The following is an 18,782-nucleotide window of genomic DNA, read 5'->3' as shown; positions in this document are numbered from 1 at the left end:
GGCTTTGGGACCAGCCTTTGCATTATCTGTAACACAAGAAAAACCACCCGGCTCTCCCGTAGGGAGGGAAGTACCACGGGAACCTTCCTCGACACGAGCCGTATTTGGCACTGCTTGCTGGGGTCAAGCTGTGCGGGAGCCTGCGGCGACTCGGCTGCACTTCTTCACGCGTTGGCTGCTTTTGGTGAAGCAGGTGCCGAGGCCTCGACGGGCAGCGTGGCTCAGCACGGATGGGCCTGAGTGAAGAGGATTGAGTGGAGCGAGGGAGAATAATAATAATAATAATAATAATAATAATAATAATAATAATAATAATAATAATAATAATAATGTCCTGTAAGCCTGTTGTGATCTCCGCCAGTCCCAGGGAAGGCAGCCCTTGCCTGTATGCAGACGTCTGGTTTTCAAACACCCATCCTCCTGCTATGTTTAACCTGCTTCTTGCCAAATAGACGCCGGACACCCCCCGGGGCGGTGCCGCAGGTGCCCCCGCACCCACCCGTGTCCCCCGGGCCGCTGGGGGGGCACACGGAGCCCCCATCGCACGGGCAGCTCAGGGCCGCTGTCAGGGACGTGCTTGATGTGTATAAACACGTAATTAACGGTAAGTATATACTTAATTGCTTGTGGCTTTGATTTGCATTCAGGTGCTGCGCTGGAGACGCCTGAGACAGCAGCGAACCCGGACGGTTTGCAACTCGGACGGGTGTCGCTGGGGAAGCGGGGGGGCTGCGCAGCCGCGCCGGGAGCGCGGCCCTGCCCGCGGGGAGCTGCCCTGAGCACCGGGGGCGGGCGGGGGGCTCGGCGGCCCCGGAGACCCGCGGCCCGGCTGGCTGCGAGGCCCGGCGGCGGCCGCCCGGGCGGGCCGCGGAGCAGCCCCGGGCGGGCCGAGGACGCGGCGGCGCCGGGCGACCCCCGGGGCGACCCCGCCGCTCCCCCCGCGCGGGTCCCGGCGCTGCCGCGGGCGGGCGGGGCGGCACGTGCGGGGCCTCCTCCCGCCGCCGGCCCGCACCCGCGGGCGAAGCCGCCCCCCGCCGCCCCCGCGGCTCCCTCCCTGCGCGGCGGGCGGGGGCGGCGGGCGGGCGGGCGGGGAGGGGAAGGAGGGAAGGAGGGGAGGGCGGGCGGCGCGGGCGGCCCCCGCGGGGCCGGGCCGGGGCGCGGCGAGGCGGCGGCGGCGCTGGACAGCTCGGCCGCTCCTCCATCTTCTCTCGCCACAGCTCGCCTCGGCTTCCCCAGCCCGGGACCGGCCCATTGCCAGCCCCGCGGGGGGGGCGGCCGGCCCGCCGCGCCGCCCCGGCCCCACCGCCCGCCCCGCCGCCCCGCCGCGCCGCCCCGAGGCCGCCGCCCGCCCCGCGGCGAGGGGAGCGGCGGGGGCGGCGCCGCGGCGGCCCGGGCCCGCGCCGCCCCGCCGGGCCGCCGCGCCGCCGCCTCCCCCCTCTGGGCCGCAGTGGTGCAGCCCGGAGGTTAGCGGAAGCGGCCGCTCGGCGCTGCCATGTTGAGCCGCCGCCGCCGCCGCCGCTTTGTTGTCGGCTCCATGTAGCTGGGGCCCGGGGGAGGGAGGGGGGGACCGCGCCGCCGGAGCCGCCGCCGCCGCCCGCCGAGGGCCGGGACGCCCCCGCCATGGAGGCCAACTGGACCGCGTTCCTCTTTCAGGTGAGGCCCCGCGGCGGCCGGCGCTGCCCGCGCCCCCCCTCCCCTCAGCGGCCGCGGGCGGGCGGCCGCCCCGCCGGGCTCCCCGCTAGGCCGGGGCTGTCAGTCAGCGCCGCCGCCCGGCCTCCCGCCCGCCTCCCCCGGCCCGCGGCGGGGCCCGGCCCGGCCCGGCCCGCCGGGGGAGCGCCCGCCCGGCCCCGCCGCCGGCTGCGCTTTTCCCTCCTTTCCCTCCTGCACTTTCTCCCGCCCGCCGCCCCCGAGCCGATCGCGCTCGGCGCTCGCCGCCGCCCCGGGATGCTTTGCCTTGCGTTTTTTCCTTAGAAAGAGGGCGGCGTTTATAATTTTGATATTTCTGATTATTTTGCTCTTCCCTCCAGAACCCGAATTAGCTTCTTTTTGTTTGTTTGTTTTGTTTGTTCTCTCCCCCCCCCCCCCGCCAAAAAGAAAAACAACAAAAAAAAAAACCCACCCAACCTTCCACCGAGCTCTAACAAAACCCCGATGGAACAAACACCGTGTCTGGGAGAATAAATTAATCCCTCTTTAAACAGCCTGACTCAGGGGCCGGGTGACGAGGGAGCTTGTTTTCTTTTAAAATAGGACGCGAGCGGGCTGGATTTCTGTAAAAACTGGCGAAATGGTAACGGGAATGAGGAGGAATGGGGACGGGAGAGCGTGCAACCCCTCCCTTTGCCAACTGAGTCACAATTTTCCCCCCTTCTGTCTGCGAAAGACCGACTTAAAAGCACCGCTGTTTATGTAATTCCAAAGAAAATCCAGTGTACCAAAAAAAAAAAATTATCCTCCTTTGGCTTTTGTGAGCCAAGCCCTTTCACGCCAGATTGTTTTCTGATGCCTCCTGCTCTTTTTGAGCTTGAAAACAGAAAATGTGTAATTGCAGCAGCAGCAAAAAAAAAAAAAAAAAAAAAAAAGGCAAAGCTCCACACATCACCTTTCTCAAGGTAAAATAATCCTCTTTGCACGTTGCCAGTGGCGGTCGCTCGCTCGCTCACTGTCCTCCTCGGAATTAAACCCAAACCCAACCCGTGACACGAGTTTGAAAACCTGAGTTGAATGAATAAATCCGCCAAGAGCGAGCACCATTCCTTTAGAGAGGAAAAATGATTTCCTTGCAAGTACCGAGGGATGAGTCACTCCCTCGGGTGCTCTGGCTCCGAAAACACGCCGGGAATGTTCCGGGAGCCGGTACCGGGAGCCGGGCGCTGGGTTTTCCGCCTTTTTGTGACGAATGCGGGTGATGCCGTGGAGTTTGGCCGAGGTCTCGCGAATTATTTCTCGCTCTAGCGGGCAGTTGTGATTCGCACATAGGCAACTTCACGTTAAGAAGTTAATCTCCTTAGTTTAGGGCCATCTCCCTCCGAGTTGGGGCTGGTTTATCGCCTTTCTGCCTCCCAGGCTCACAGCTGAGCGTTTTCGAGGGGAAATTATTCGCAGGCTGGTGGTTTGGTATTGCGGCAACCCCGGCGAGAAATGCCAAGTAATACTTTCAAGTACGTGTCCAGCTTCTTGCTGCTCGCCTTTATTTTTGTGAAAGGTTCTGTATTTTGAAAGAGCGATGTCACACTTTGATTTAGGAGAAGGCTTTGCTGCTTTTAATTAAGGAGTCAGCAGTTCACTCTCCTAACGTACTCAGCTATGTGTGACTTGGAAGCATCTTCATAAAACTGTGACGTGGAAATTTTCCTCTTGATTTTTTTTTTTTTTTTTTTTTACCCCCCAAATAATAAAGCTTTAAGATCTCGCAATAAATGCTGAACATTGTTTCTCGAGTCGTTTTGTTAAAACCAACGATTTGGGGTGCGAGCATCCTGATGCACCCAGCAGAAAGCACTGTTAAGATACTCCTGATGGGACTTCAGTTTTTCTTCTTCCCCTTCTCACCAGCAGCCGAGATCCAACCAGTCGGTTAAAACTAGCAATAAAAGGTGGATTTAAAAGCCCCTCCCGGCCTCCCTCCCTGGTATCAGTTAAATAACAAATGCAAGCGACCGAATACGCGCACTGGTTCTTTGCGGGGGGAGTTTTGCCAAGTGTGTGTTTCAGCTGTGACAGGGTTTCTAAGGGACAGTTTAATAAGCAGTGTGTAAAGCTGTAATTTTTAGCAAAATGTTTTTAGAGGAGGTTCCAAAGTTTTAATTTTAGTCTTGCTAGCAATGGGATACGTGCCTGTAAATTGCCCTTTCCAAATAAAGCTGTTTGATTGTGTTTAGGTGGCATTTTGATGAATTGTATCTCTAAAAAGAAACAATTGTGACACTGAATAAGCAGCTCCTGTTTGGATCTTATTAGTCCCTGAAATGGGTATTTGGAAAACCACTTTTAATATCTCCTCGGAAAGTGAAAGTTGTTATTTGTTAATGCGAGGAGGAATCATCCATCAAACGGAGCGTTCAAGATATGACTCATGCTAATTTGTTGCTCTCACATTAAGGCTGGAGCGCAAAAATATTTTAGCCTCTGGCACTGGAAGTTCACAATGCCACATCCTACCACTTTGGGTCATGAATTACAGTATTTTTTTGTTTACTGCTCCCCAGGAAAGAAAAAACTAGTGATAGGATGAGGATATTTTGCAGGAGAGCCTGTCCCAGGCGAGCAAAATATCGCAAAAATGTTGACTTGCCATGACTGCTAGGTCAAGTAAAGCTGCGGTCTGTGCCTGAATAAAAACGACTCGTGAAAGGCGTGCAGCAGGTGCTGCCTTCCCTCCTCGAACAGAAAGTTAAAAAAATACTGCCTGAGCCTTTTTTGACAGGCTGGAGCACGGGCAGCCCCTGGAAACTGAGGCACGGGGCGCGTGGCGGAGGGTTCGTTAGAGACAGCGCTGCTAATGACGCTGCCTGCCTGGGAACCCAGATAAGCAGGCTTACATAAGCAGCGGCTTCCCAGCCTGTGGCCTGATGAATATACATTGTTTTATGGCCACCGTCTCTATCAGTTCTGTAGGAATAAGTGCATCATTACCTTGAAGTGCTGATGATTCTTTAAGGCTTAAAAATATCCATAAACTGCATAAGTTTGAACCTTGTCCAAAGGATTTGGGCTCTATTATCCGATCTGCGAGCTCTGCCTTTGAAACTGTATCTCTGGAGCTATCCTTAGGTGCTCTTAAGTGTCTTCTGATGCAGTTTAACAACATTGTTTAATGCTTATTTAAAGTTGGCTGTAAAACATTTCAGAATTTTTTAAAATTAAAGTTGTATTTAGGTATGCAACTTGCTCAATATTGTACTTGCAATGTGTATTGTGCGTACTCTATTCTTTTTATACAATGTAGGTGTCTCAGTCACTTTTTTAAGAACATGGAAAAATAAATGGTTGAAAATCCACAATTGTCACTGAAGTCTGGCAGAAGTTTAGCAGAGAGGCTGGAGCTGGGGCCGTGCCCTGATTTAGCAGCGCAGCCTCCAGGAGAGTTCAGCGTTCGACTCTTCAGCAACCGCTGCTGCAAACCGGCCCCTCGGGCTGTTGCATGAGGTGGCTGCTGCGGTGTGGCAATACTCAGCTTACCTGTTGCATCCCAAGCTCCGGCACAGATGGGACATAAAACGCAGATGAAAACGGACAGGCTGGCCTGGTTCCTAACGATTCGGGCGAGTTTTGTCTCTCGTTATCGCACCGAATCTGGGATTTCTCCCATGAACCGTTTTCCTGTCAGATAGGCTTGGGGTGTTAGGGAGCACGTATTCGTACCCACGTGGGCTAGTGTTTGTGTCCACCGGTGGCTTTTATCCAAAGGTCACCTGCCAAAGGAGCGGCTGCAGCTGTGCACGCCCCGGGAGAGTCGCACCCAGGCGGCTGGAGCTGCTGCCGCCATCGGGAAAGGCAAAGCGGCCGGAGCTTGGATGCAACTGAGAAAAAGTCCCAAAGTGAGCTTCTAGAAATACTGTCGTCTCTAAAGGACGTGATGAAATGGATTCAGTATTAGCCCGAGCGCACTTCGTAACGCTGTGCGTCCTCAACTGATGTAAAAGTAAGCGAGTTGGGGCTCCCAAGCCAGCCCAGCATTTTATTCATCTCTCACAGCCTCGAGTCGTGTTGTTTTGTGAAGGGAACCGTAGGGGAGAGGTCCTGGGAGGCTGCAGAGCTGATCTAATGGGAACACAAGTTTCCCCAAACTCAGCTTCAGACCTGGCACGCTGCATTAGTGACAAGACCGATTTAAAACTGGTCTGATGAGACTGAGGCACATCTTGAATACAGACGCGCTTAAACTGGCTTAAGGTGCTAGAGTGATTTATTTTAATGCTCCGTTAGGCTGAATTGGTCTGTGTAGTTTCTAAACCACTTTAAATTTGTATCTGCCAGGGTTTTGCCCCAGTCTGAGTGCATGAGTTTTAATAATAGTGTTTTCTGCCCTAGCGTGCTGCGGAGCTCTGCTGGGCGGTGGTTGCCGGGGCAGGCTGGCGGGGTCCCCTCTGCCCCCTCCCTCCAGCTTCTCCGTCTGATTCCCCAGCTCAGATCAGCTGGTATTGGCTGTTTTGAAACAGCTCCAAGGGCTTTTTTTCCTACTCCCCCCCCCGCCACTGTGTTCTCCAGCAAGTCTAGATGTCTCCCAGTGCTTATCGATTAGCTTCTCTTCCTATCGAGAAGAAAAAGAACATGTCGCTATTCTTATTAGTTTCCAGACGCAAAGAGCACAGTGGTCAGTGTATAAATGTGGCGGGAACCTGCTAAATATAGAAATGTGGCTTTAGACGGTTCTCGATTGGTGTTGCTTTGGTTTCAGTGCTAACACACTGGTATGAATACGTTGTTTAAATAAGATGCCTTATCGCACCCTGGCTCTCTGTGCTTGCAGTTTAATTCTGAATGTGCACTAAGCTCAGCTTAAAGGTGGGGCATTATTTTGCAACTCCCATCAGTACATTCATAGGCTCCAAAGATAGTCTCAAGGTGGCATCTGATATGATCGTTATCAAAACAAGTTATCTGTTATGTAAAGATCAAAAGCTGTGTTAGTAAAAGATCTGACAAGCACCTAGTTGTTTTCCCTAAGAAGTGTTGCCCTCCAGAAACTTAATAATGATTTGATAGTTCCAGTGTGTGCCATCCTGCACTTTCCACAGAACCTGCATGGTGAACGCATTTAAAGCGCGAGCGGTTTATCCTGTCCAAACCCCAAATTATGTAACCTTTTCCAGTCGCTACTTCAACGGCTTTTGCTCTAGAATGTGCTTTCCTGTAGTGTGTAAATGTTCTCACCGTGTCAGAGTGAGCACCCATCAATAGAATTTAAGTGTGAATGTTTGGTTTTAGGCACACGAAGCCTCACATCACCAACAGCAGGCAGCACAGAACAGTTTGTTGCCTCTCCTGAGCTCTGCTGTTGAGCCACCCGATCAGAAGCCGATTCTGCCCTTACCAATAACGCAGAAACCTCAACCTGCACCAGAAACATTAAAGGATGCTATTGTTGGGATTAAAAAGGAAAAACCTAAAACCTCCTTTGTGTGCACTTACTGCAGCAAAGCTTTCAGGGACAGCTACCATTTGAGGCGTCACGAGTCCTGCCACACAGGAATAAAATTAGTGTCACGGCCAAAGAAAACTCCTACCACAATGGTGCCCCTTATCTCGACCATCGCTGGTGACAACAGCCGAAGTTCATTGGTTTCGACCATCGCAGGCATCCTGTCCACAGTCACTACGTCTTCCTCTGCCACCAACCCCAGCAGTAGCGCCGGCGCAACGGCTATGGCGGTCACTCCGACGGTCAAGAAGCCCAGCAAGCCCGTTAAGAAGAACCATGCTTGTGAGATGTGCGGAAAGGCCTTCAGGGATGTCTACCACCTCAACCGGCACAAGCTGTCCCACTCGGACGAAAAACCCTTTGAATGTCCAATTTGCAATCAGCGCTTCAAGAGGAAGGATCGCATGACCTACCACGTGAGGTCTCACGAAGGTGGCATCACGAAACCCTACACCTGTGGTGTTTGTGGAAAAGGCTTCTCGAGGTACCATGTAGAAAATCCCAGGCGAGCTCAAGTATTGGCTTTTCATAACCAAGAAGGGTTAAGCTATCATAGCGAGGGGCTAGGAGAACCAGACATCTTAGAAGATTGGTGAGGGGATAAAGAGCCTTGTTTACCTCTAGGGTGTGGGTCTCGGTCTGAGCCAGATTGGCAGTGGCCAAAAGCGCTCGCTCTTTTACAAGAGTGTTTTGAAAAGATTTCGCGACCTTATCCAGGTCCCGTAGGACACGTGCCTGTGTCGCTGGTGGTGACCACAGAGCTCCTTGACCAGCCTTTGCGAAGGTCCATGACCGAAGGGGGCCTGGCAGGCAAACCGTCTCCTTGTCCCGTAGCAAGGCCGGGTGTGCGGGCAGAGCGTTGTGGGGGAGCTCGCATTGCTGCTGCCTCTAGTGAAAATGTCTGTGCTTGCAACAGAGCAGACTGCAATCTGTAGAGCTGTTGATCGGTCACCTTTACACACGGTACGACCAAACGTACCATTTTGAGGTGTGTAAGAAGAACACGGTTCAGTTTTAAACTGCGGGTTGGGTCTCAGCGTAACCACGTGTTACTCAAGCTGAAAGCCACCGCGGGGGCACGGGGATGTGCAGAGGGACGGGGCTGCAAGGGGCCAGCAGCGCAGTGTTCAGCACCGCTGGCCAAGTGTCCTTACTGTGTATTTGTAACGATATGCGTTTTCTGTTCCTCTCTTTTTTTTTGCAGGCCTGATCATTTAAGCTGTCACGTTAAACATGTTCACTCAACAGAGAGACCCTTCAAATGCCAAGTAAGGGCTAAAATGATTTGTTAAGAACAGTATGTTGTTGTATTATTAGAATCTCAGATGAATAATCTTTTCGGAACTGTACTCACTCCTGGAGTTTTCTTTGGAAAGCTCGTTTAGGAATAAAGTCGCATCTGCCTTACATACCAGCAGCACTGTAGTTCTGATGTAAGTGTAGAGGCAATTTAAAAGGATGCTGTGGCTACTTTTTTAGGAAGATTAGCGGCTTTTTGCTTTCTTGGAGAACAATATAGGTGTGCTGTTTTAGCATAAGCTTAACATAGTATTAGGATTGTAACAGCGTCCTCGGCTCAGGGCTAATTACTGGAGTAATGTGTGCAATGTGGTTTTCAGCATATTTAAATTAAATTCGTTTCTCGATATACCCGTTATTTAAAATGGATTGGAATAGCTGATTCTGGATCTGTTATTCTGCTGGAAGGTGAAAGCAAGTTGTCGTAAGTTGATGACTTGAATATAAGACAAATAACTTGATTGCCCTTGAACAATTAACTGTTTCGCTTGGAATATCCCTGCTTGTTCCAGCCTGTGTTTTAGTGACTCATCATAATAAATAAATGTCTTGTGTAAAATACTAGTGTTAGAAAAAGGTTTCGTTTCCTTCTTCTGATTTGGATAGGAACAGGAGTAATTGAGCAACTCAAGTTCAGATTTGTGCAGTAAAAATATTATCAGAACACAACTTTGCCCATTTTAGAGTTTTTTAATAAGCCACCTCCTGTTTTGGTAGGTATGGCAACTCGCTGTTTTAAGAAGGGTCAGCTAGTATGGAGTATGATTTTGGCCTAATTATCTCAGAAGCCAACTTCCATTTTCAGTCTCTGTTTAGCAGTTTGATTTTGGTTTCTCGGTAAATACAGGTAGAACTTAAGGTTGTCCGTATCCTTAGGATATTGTTTGCACCTACAAGGTAAACCAGGCTTACAGTGGGCATGTAATTCACGTGCTGATGCTGTCTGCACTTCATGTGTAACTGTTGTCCTTCGTCTAGACGTGCACTGCTGCCTTTGCCACCAAAGACAGACTGCGGACACACATGGTGCGCCATGAAGGAAAGGTATCGTGTAATATCTGTGGTAAACTTCTGAGTGCAGCATATATCACCAGCCACTTAAAGACACACGGGCAGAGCCAAAGTATCAACTGTAATACCTGTAAACAAGGCATCAATAAAAGTAGGTGAACGTTTTAAAAACATTTCTAATAACAATGTGTTTGCAAAGGGAATTGCCTTTGATGACGTTAAAATGCAAAACCATACCCATCGGTCTGGGTATTCGCACCTATTAAAAATAGATATTTGATAACAGGATCTTCTTCAGCTCAAGAAATTGGCAGATGTGGAATGAGTTTGCTGCTAGACTGTGCTCTTATCCCTTAGGAATGCCCTGCACTTTGTGAGAATAACCCATCTCTGGCAGAAAAGAGTTCCCAGGTTTTCTCAGCTTCCACGTTCAGTGCTGCTTCCTGAACTGTGCAGGCCTAGCAGTCCCAACAGATAATTCTGAAGTTTTTAGAATATTTAAGAACTGCTAAGATCTGCCAGGTTTCAAGTTTGGAGCCTCATCTAAAGCTTATCAAAATTAGGAGAAAGATTTCTCTGCTTTCTCTGAGCTTTTCCCTGGGGCTCAATGATTCCTCTGGCAGTAGCGAACAAGAAAAGCATTTAAATCCAGCCCTGGTACGTTTGGGGCATTAATGGCATTTGGCGGGCGGTGTGCAGTTCAGATGAAATGGTTGTGATAGTTCCTTCTAGTCTCAAACCCAGTGGAAGTGCTGCAGCCTGAACCTGGGAGTGCCTAGTAAGCAAATGAAGACTTGACTTTCAAATCTTCCCTATTAAAATACCCGTAACTTAAGTTCACCTACATGGTCAGTGATACAAGATGGGTTTTCAGAGCAATCAAGAGGGAGAAGTAAGGAATATCTTTGGAAGCTTTGTCCTTAAACAGTATTAATTTACAAGATCTTTTCAGTTCCTGTTACTCCTGCATAATTTGAAGGTACCGGGAATGTCTAAAATGCCTGATTGTTGAGCTTAAACTGAAATTTGGACGTGAAGTATTTTTCAAGGTGTAGGGTTACAGCTCTGGCTTCTCCAGCCGGTTCGGTGGTGCTAAGCCAGTTCACGAGGCATTTACGGCAGTTGCTAGAGGTGCAAATGATGAGCTGTAATGTGGCCAGAGAGTAGTAACATGCTGTTCTGTGAGGTAATGGTAAACTGAAAATTGTTGACAATGAAAGCAGACTGATCTTTTGGTTTTTAGATCTTGGAAAAGCAGGTTTTATAAAACATAGAATTAATTATATGTTTTTAAACACCTCTGTGATTTTTGCTCTTGGAATCCTGTGAGATTCCACCCACTCTTTATGGAAGAAGCCTTTCTCATCTCAGCAGAAAACAGAGTAACTTTTCAAGGTGAATTTGTGTTCTTACTTAATTGGCATAGCATGCATGAGTGAAGAGACCAGCAATCAGAAGCAGCAACAGCAGCAGCAACAACAGCAGCAACAACAACAACAACAGCAGCAGCAACAACAACAGCAACAGCAACAACAGCAGCAGCAGCAGCAACAGCAGCAGCAGCAACACGTCACAAGTTGGCCGGGAAAGCAGGTAGAGACCCTGAGGTTGTGGGAAGAGGCCGTCAAAGCCAGGAAGAAAGGTAAAATAAACCAGTATTTTCTGTCTTGGTTTTATAAGATACTGAAGTTAGCAGATGTGTAGGGAGTTTAAGGTGTCATAAAAGGATATCTTACATGAAAATTTCATTCTCGATGTTAGAAGTCATAGGTAAAAGCTAGCGGGAGGATAACAAGACCAAAATTAAGGCTGTTGTAAATGAGCTCCTCATTACTAACTTCCCTCTGCTCTCTGTGCTTGCGTGTGTACGTAGCCATCATCAATTACAGTGGGATGTTTGTGCCTGCTCCGAGGCAAGAGTGTGTTTTTGACTTGCATGTGGTTTTTAGCTGTGTTTATGCATATTTACCCCTTGTTAACTGGTGTGCATATATATGTATATATACACACACCACACCCTCTGGTGTTGCATCAGCAGCAGTTTGCATGCAGGTGCTTTCTGTGTCCCTTTCATCTTTTCTTTCCGAATTTATTCCATTCGCTTTAGCATCACGTAACTGTCTTTTTGGAACTTATAGAATTGACTCCTCTCTCTGTTTGTTCCATTACGAAGTTAACTAAGAGGTGATGATGTTTTTTTCTTATTGCTGCTCCCAGCTCACTCTCACCTGTGCTACTGCAATGGAGGCTGAACAGCTTCCGATGTTGGTCGATGTGTCAGTTTTGTGAAGAATACATTGCTTCAATGTAGTGTCCGTTAGGGTTACAGCAGTTTAAAGTCTCAACAATTCGATTTCTAATGCCTACCATGTGACTTGTGGATTACATGTTTTAGCAGAAGTTCTTAGTGACCACTTACTGTTTTTCACCAGCTGTTTTTAGTAATAAATGTTTTTGACTCACCTTATTTTTTTCTTTTCTCCTAAACTTTTCAGTTTCTTCACTCTTGTTTTTCTTTTCTAGGTCTTGTTTGTGTATTAGGCTGCTAGCTCCTTTCGTCTTGATTGTTATTCCAATTGAATTCTGTGATCAGACAGTATAGAACAGCTTATTCATGTTACAATGCAGTGATAACAGAAACGTTAAATGTCATCAGGCCACTAAATAGACAAGCAAATGGGTGCCAGATTTAGCCAATCTCTGAGAATTATTTTTCCTGCTTGTTCCTTCCTACTGTGTCTTGTTCCCTCTTCCCTGTCTTACTGAGATTATTGGATGTAGTTTAACAGAACCAGCGGTTTTGGACAGAAGGGCAGGTGAGGGAGGTGGATGGGGGGAAGCGTGGTCAGATTGATGGTGTTAGTTTGATTTAATTGGGGCAGGGGCATGGGCTGGAATGTGTCTCTGCATGTTCTGTGCTTGGAAGGCGAAGCCAGACCGGTCAGTGCCCGTGCTGCTGCTTTTCCTCTGCTAGTGCCACCTCTTGTGTTGGCTTTACAACACTAGATGGGATTTTTTTTTTAGTCTAATACGATTTATTTTCACTTTTTTTTCTTTTTTTTTTACTCTTTCCCTTCCTTTCCACCCCTCCTAGATATGGACTTTGAAGAACCAACAGTAACCCTTGAATGGGGCTAATGTTGCTTTCAAAGTTAACTCTGTCTTGGTTCATTTGTCTTGCCCCAGTGGCAAGAGTGGACTCTTTGCTCCTGGCTTAACCTCCTGAAACGTGGGTCTAGACCGAGCTTGGTGTCCTGCCCTACAATTGCGGAATAAGACACGACTTAGACGTGCCGTAGCGTTGATGTAGGATATATTTTTGTTGGTTTCTCTAGCAGTCATCCCTCCCCTTTACCCGCTTCTCTTTTTGGAGCCTCCCAGAAGGGCAGAGCCGGCAGGTGGTGCTGATGGATGCCCAGGGATCCCGCCGCCCGGACCGCTGCCCAGGGCCCAGCCACCCGCCTCTGCCTTCTGCGGCACTTAATGCCTGCTTACTGCAAAACAAAGTAAAAAAAAAAAGCACAGACCTAAAAAACCACAAAACAACTGAGAGTGGAGCTGTAGTGTGTGTGACAGCTGAGGAGATAATGGGGGTTGAAAGATGTACTGACTGGGTAGCCGTGAAAATTGTTAAGTAGAAGTACTGTGATCAGTGGAACGATTTAGTAGCAATAATTAAGACTGAAATAAGCAGGTGAATATTGAAACGGGCTTTGCTTATCAGTCCCTAATAATGACTTTTTAAAACCTTCACAGAATGTCAGTTCACCTTTGAGAAGGCTATAGAGTACGTACCATTCGGTATGTACACTCTCTCCTCTATTTATAATGTTCCTCTTGGGAGGATTTTTTTGATTGTACGATACTGTTTTTATGAACATCGAAACCCTCTTTATAAGACAACCTCGCTTGATTTCTCAGGAAAACAATATTGCATTGAAATGAACTGCATGAGAGTTTGTATTTCTTGTAGGCTATAGAATGTTAACAGTTTTAACTTACTAATAATTCCTAAAGAAAATTATTTGAGAACTTGTACCTGTTCTTGTTTGGGTTTTGTTTTTGGTTTTGTTTTTGTTTTATTTTTAAATCTTGTCCATGGTTTTTTATGTGTTAAAAACTTTTTGTCTTTTTATGTCTCATTTTTAGAAGCTGCTAACTTGTGCCAAACCTCCACTGCTGCTACTACGCCTGTGACTCTTACTACTCCATTCAATATAACGTCCTCTGTGGCTTCTGGGACTATCACAAACCCAGTCACAGTGGCAGCTGCAATGAGCATGAGAAGTCCAGTAAATGTATCAAGTGCAGTTAATATATCCAGCCCGATGAACCTAGGGCATCCTGTAACTATAACCAGTCCATTGTCCATGACATCTCCATTAACGCTCACCACACCAGTCAATTTACCCACCCCAGTAACGGCTCCAGTGAACATAGCGCACCCCGTCACCATAACGTCCCCCATGAACCTCCCCACGCCCATGACGCTGGCGGGTCCCCTCAACATCGCCATGCGGCCGGTGGAGAGCATGCCCTTCCTGCCCCAGGCCCTGCCCACCTCGCCCCCCTGGTAAAAAACTCCTCAACAGTATTAAAAAAGGATTAAAATGGAATCCTTACCAGCAGTTCTTTTTTCGGGTTTTGTTTGGTTGGGGTTTTTTTTGTTTGTTTTTTTTTTGTTTTGTTTTAGTTAATAATAAATTCAGACTAAGACACTGGGGCAACAAGCACCATCGGAGACCATAGTAGCATCTTCCTTCCCCTGTTGATTTGGCTCACATGGTTCAAACTTGAGTTTCACTGGAGCACTTCATTTAAAGTAAGTTTTACCTTTTAGCTGACTGATGCTGAATTAGAGCAGATGCTTATTTGCCAGAGTTTAAAAAAAAGTTATTAAAAAACCAGTTTTATGTTTTATCCCCCAAATTATAACTTAGAAAATTATTTGAATCTAAACACTAGCAAAGACCCCTCTGTATGTTTAGCAGAGCGGATGGCTCATTTTAACTTGCCAGTCCTTCAGTCCACTGTTTCTGAGCTAGTGTAGAATCTTTGTCTGTGTTGATGTTTTGGTTTTTTTGGTTTTTTTGGTTTTTTTTAATGAGTAAATGCATTACAATGTTGTCATTAAAAAAAATGCATTTTGGAGAAAATATGCATTTTACCTTTGGGAATATGATAATTTCAGGCAGCATTCCCTATGGGAAAGGTGATACCAGCTCTGATATGCAAAGCATATGATAACTTATCATTCTAACTTCAACATATAATAGGGATTGTGACCTGATATTTGGAGATGTAAATATTACCCAACATATTACCCTAAGGGAATATAGCATTGTAGTCAACATTTTTTTAAAAAAACTGTTATTGTTTGGTGAGAAACAGCCATGGCTGACAGAAGAGGAGTTGAAATGTATGTACACATGGTCTCTGAACAGTCAGACCCCTATGGGACTCTTATCTAGGAGCAAAAGGAGTGCTTTGGAACTTCAGAAATCTTGCTTTAAGCTGGAAGATTCTGGAGGCACTGGGTGTGATTTTTATGCCCTGTGCCTCCCAGTCAGAGCCTGCTGGTGTTGCAGCAGGGGACAGACGTGTTAGTTGTTCACTAGAAGTTTTGTCTTATATTAAATTGTATACAGTTTTTATTCTAACCACTAACTAGGTAGGATGCCCCTCCAGGACAAGCAGAGAGCGTCTTTTAATTTCTCCCCTATTTCTTAATCAAGTGTTGTGCAAATCTGTTCAACTTTGTAAATATTTGCAAACATCATCATTTTTACGTTATTCTTCTATTGTGTTAACACATTTCTATCAATTTGTGGGAGTTCTGGGGTGATGGTTTGAACTACCCAGCCCAGAACTTCTCCACAAATGGTCACACATGTTTAAGCTACATGTGCTTTTTATTTCTTAACCTGTTTATCTGTACATAAAGTAGAAAGCAAAATTTAGGGAGACAGATATACTTTTTAGACTATCATGTCACATATTCACGTTTTTAAAACTTTGTTTTAAAAAAAAAAAACACCCTAAACCCAAGACTCTACATTAAAAAAAAAAAAAAAAAGAAAAAGAAAAAAAAAGCCAGTTGAGAAGTTTTTATGTGAATGAAGTTGAAGCTGTGGAGCTGAGCGTGCGCACGTGTCCGAGCGCTGGCGGGACCGCCGGGGCCAGGGCCGGCCGCCGGGGCAGCACAGATTGCCGGGCTGCGGGCTCAGGTGACAGGTGTCTGTATCATCACGTGAAACCGGTCTAGGGGCTTGGACTACATAGTAAAACAAAAACAAAAAACCGAAAAAAAATAGAGCTTAGTGTAAAATAATTTTATAAATGATCTTTTGTACTTTAGGACATCAAATTGTACAACTTTTGTATATATAAAAGCTTAGGAACTTTCTGTTTAGCAGAAAGGAAACACATTCCTACACTTTTAATGTATATGTTTGTTATAATGTCCATGTAAACATATGCCCTATGTTTGTGCCTTTTAATTAGTTTGTCTCAATAAACAAAACTGTAGAGAAGAACATGTAGCTATGACTTTGTTCCCGCTCAGCCGTGCCGAGGCGGGTGCCGCTGCCCCGTGCAGAGCGGCTGCCCCGGCACAACCGGCACAGCCGGCACAGCCTGGCGCAGGGGACGCGCAGCTCCCCATCCAGCCCCTACCCCGGCACTGCCACCACCTCCCACCGCTCCGACGTGGTAGCTCTAGCGTTCCGCATCTGGGGGAATCACAGAGATGACCCTTAGATGAAGTTTGGGTGTCCGTGAGCTTTAAAAAACCCAAAAGCATTAAAAGCCAAGATGAAAATGTGTACTAGAAGTGGTTATCTATGAATTACTCACAATAAACAGGTGTGAGACTTAATTGTATGTTGTTAATTACTGCAGTATTGAGAGTGGGTGCTCCGTCCAGCCCTGCTGACGTTATTTTTATCCCAGCAGAGTAGCAGTAGAATAAACACATTAAACACCGGCAAGGAAATTTTTCAACGTGACAAGAGGCTTCCCAAACCACTAACCACGGCGCTCTTAGCGTGGGATAGGAAAAGGGCTGTTTCCTTTTTATTTTATGTTGGTTCTGCCTGAATGTACCTGGTTTATGTCCACGAAGCTACACTAGCTAATTGTCAACCTGTTTCATTTGTACTTGGGTAAACATTTGCTCTGTACTGTGTATGACTGGTTCCGAGGTGTGCTTCTCCGCTGTCTCGATGCAGACATTAATTTCACGTTGTAATGCCATCGTACCAAATACATTCAGCTGTTTTTTTGACAAATGAAAGCTACCTGGTCAAATAGTTTATACGGCTTGCATGCTACCTTCTAACCCGCAGCATGTCGAGAGACGATGCGGTTTGCACGGCAGCTCGTGTCCCCGCGGCACCGGGGAGCGGAGGCTCTGAGAAAATGGTGGATGCAAAGAACAGATGCTCCTGTTACAGCGAGTTAGTTTCTGTGCAGCTGATGCGCTTAGCCGAGTTTATTTCATGGAAACTTTTAAGCTGGATCTAGTCCAACACCCAGGGAAGCCTATTGCTGCTGTTGATTTGAGCGGGGTTTATATCGAGCCCATTCAGGTCTCCAATTGCAAGTAGTTCAATGGGGGGGATGGTATTTTTCGCTTCTTAAGTTTCCATAAGCATTCAGCGTTCGGTTAATGGCTCAGCCCCGGCTGGAAGTTGGAAGGTTGAATTTTGCCAGGACAGGCGGATGGATGGCACGGGAGCTCATCCTGGGCTCGGGAGCCGCCGGGAAGGGAGGATTATGGCACAACCACCCACAGTGCCAGGAACTGTACAAATGGGTTACCGTGGGCACGGGGTTTTTCTTTATTTGGAACACCACTTCCAGAGGGTGTTCGGAGAAATCTGGGATTTGACCTTTCATGTCTTATCATTGGGGAGTTATACCTGAGTCTTGTAAATTGGGAAGATTTCTGTTCAGTCAAGATCACAGGTGAGAGACAAAACCACGTTATTCTTGGCGTATGAGTTAAATTTTATTTGCCATTGTTCACAAATAAACGATTTTTTCTTCCCCTCTTAATAACTTTTTCTTTAGAGCGGCAGAAAAGTATTGAATGTGTGTGCATTTGTCCATGGGAGGTTTAAAGTAAAACACCAAAAAGCCCGTAAGCTGGTTGAGCTGCAGCAATCCCGGGTTACGTAAAGGGCCAGGGCTGCCGAGGGATTAGTCGGCGGCATTACTGGGGCTGATAAACCCTCCGAGTTCTGCTCGCTCTCCGCTCACTTTTATTTTAGAAACAGCCGCCCTGAGCCGTATTTTGAAAACTGCCTGGGGTTAATTTCCAAGGCTGTCAGGGTTAAATTCCCACCAAAGAAAGAAGGAAAATCAGGACTTGCAGAACATTCAGGTTTTTAAAAGCATCCGGTACTCTGATATTTTTCTATCGTACCGCTGAGGGTCCCTATATTGGAGTTGAGCTGTCGAGAAGCAACTGCAGCTGGGTCCTGCTGCAACTCCTGCCGTGCTTTATTGGCAGCTTAGTTTATTCATCTCAAAAAGAGATTTAACAGTATTTTTGAAATGCAGCTATTAAAAGCACTTCAGATTTTTAAACGCCTTTGAGGTCTGTCTTGGTGCTTAAGTGGACCTTTTAACTGGTGCTTTTTAGGATAAATTGCAGGCATAAAAATCTCTTCCTAATTGTCAGGCAGAGTAAAACTTAAAACTTTATCTCCTTCTACCTATTCATTTAATTCAGGGTGTTTATACTTCTTATCTTTGGATCATTCGCTCACAGCTTCCAGAGCAGCAACCGAAGGCTGACAGAGGAACTACGTGCTAATTTTTATGTCAAAAATAGCTTTCACCTTTAAACGCACAAGGCTCAATGGTTGTTTTCTAATTAGAAAAAGAATGCCTGAGCTCCTGTTGCGAATCCGTTTTACAGCTGTGTTCAGGTTTGACTGTCAGCCCCTGGTTAAAGTTGAGTACTGAGGTCCTGACCTAGAAACAAACCTTTTTTGGTATTGGTTTGGAAAAAGCATTTCAGCGCTAAGATGAGCCGAGCCAGGCTGCCCAGCACGCTCCTCGGCGGGGCTGGCGAGAGCCCCAACGTCACATCGCTCATCCTCCACTGCATCTCCCCGAGCCCAGCTCTCACCGCTGGGAAAACTGGCTTATGATTTTTAAAAATAATAGATTTTTTTGGTAGCTCTTCAGGTTTCTGGGCTCATTTGAGCCATTTTTCAAAGCTCTGGGTTTTTCTTCAAGGAAGCGTGAATGCTTTTTGAAAACCAGACATTTGTAAAACATTTCAGCGTGGGCAGCTGAAATTACTGCTTGCGTCAGA

The 18,782-nt window shown here is 47.2% G+C and overlaps 1 protein-coding gene across 1 annotated transcript; it reads left to right on the top strand.

Moving 5' to 3' along the window:
* The first annotated feature begins 1,456 nt into the window (after positions 1-1,456).
* VEZF1 (vascular endothelial zinc finger 1) lies at positions 1,457-16,688 on the top strand. The gene is made up of 7 exons (XM_065647172.1): positions 1,457-1,653; positions 6,931-7,628; positions 8,349-8,412; positions 9,422-9,605; positions 10,881-11,096; positions 13,211-13,255; positions 13,604-16,688. The coding sequence occupies exons 1-7, from the start codon at positions 1,621-1,623 to the stop codon at positions 14,029-14,031; spliced, it is 1,668 nt and encodes a 555-aa protein (XP_065503244.1). The 5' UTR covers positions 1,457-1,620; the 3' UTR covers positions 14,032-16,688.
* The last annotated feature ends 2,094 nt before the right edge of the window (positions 16,689-18,782 follow it).

Source organism: Caloenas nicobarica, chromosome 17, assembly GCF_036013445.1.
Source record: "Caloenas nicobarica isolate bCalNic1 chromosome 17, bCalNic1.hap1, whole genome shotgun sequence".
Taxonomy (NCBI): Eukaryota; Metazoa; Chordata; class Aves; order Columbiformes; family Columbidae; genus Caloenas; species Caloenas nicobarica.
The sequence above is the reverse complement of the archived record's forward strand: the minus strand, read 5'-3'. Positions and strand labels throughout refer to the sequence as shown.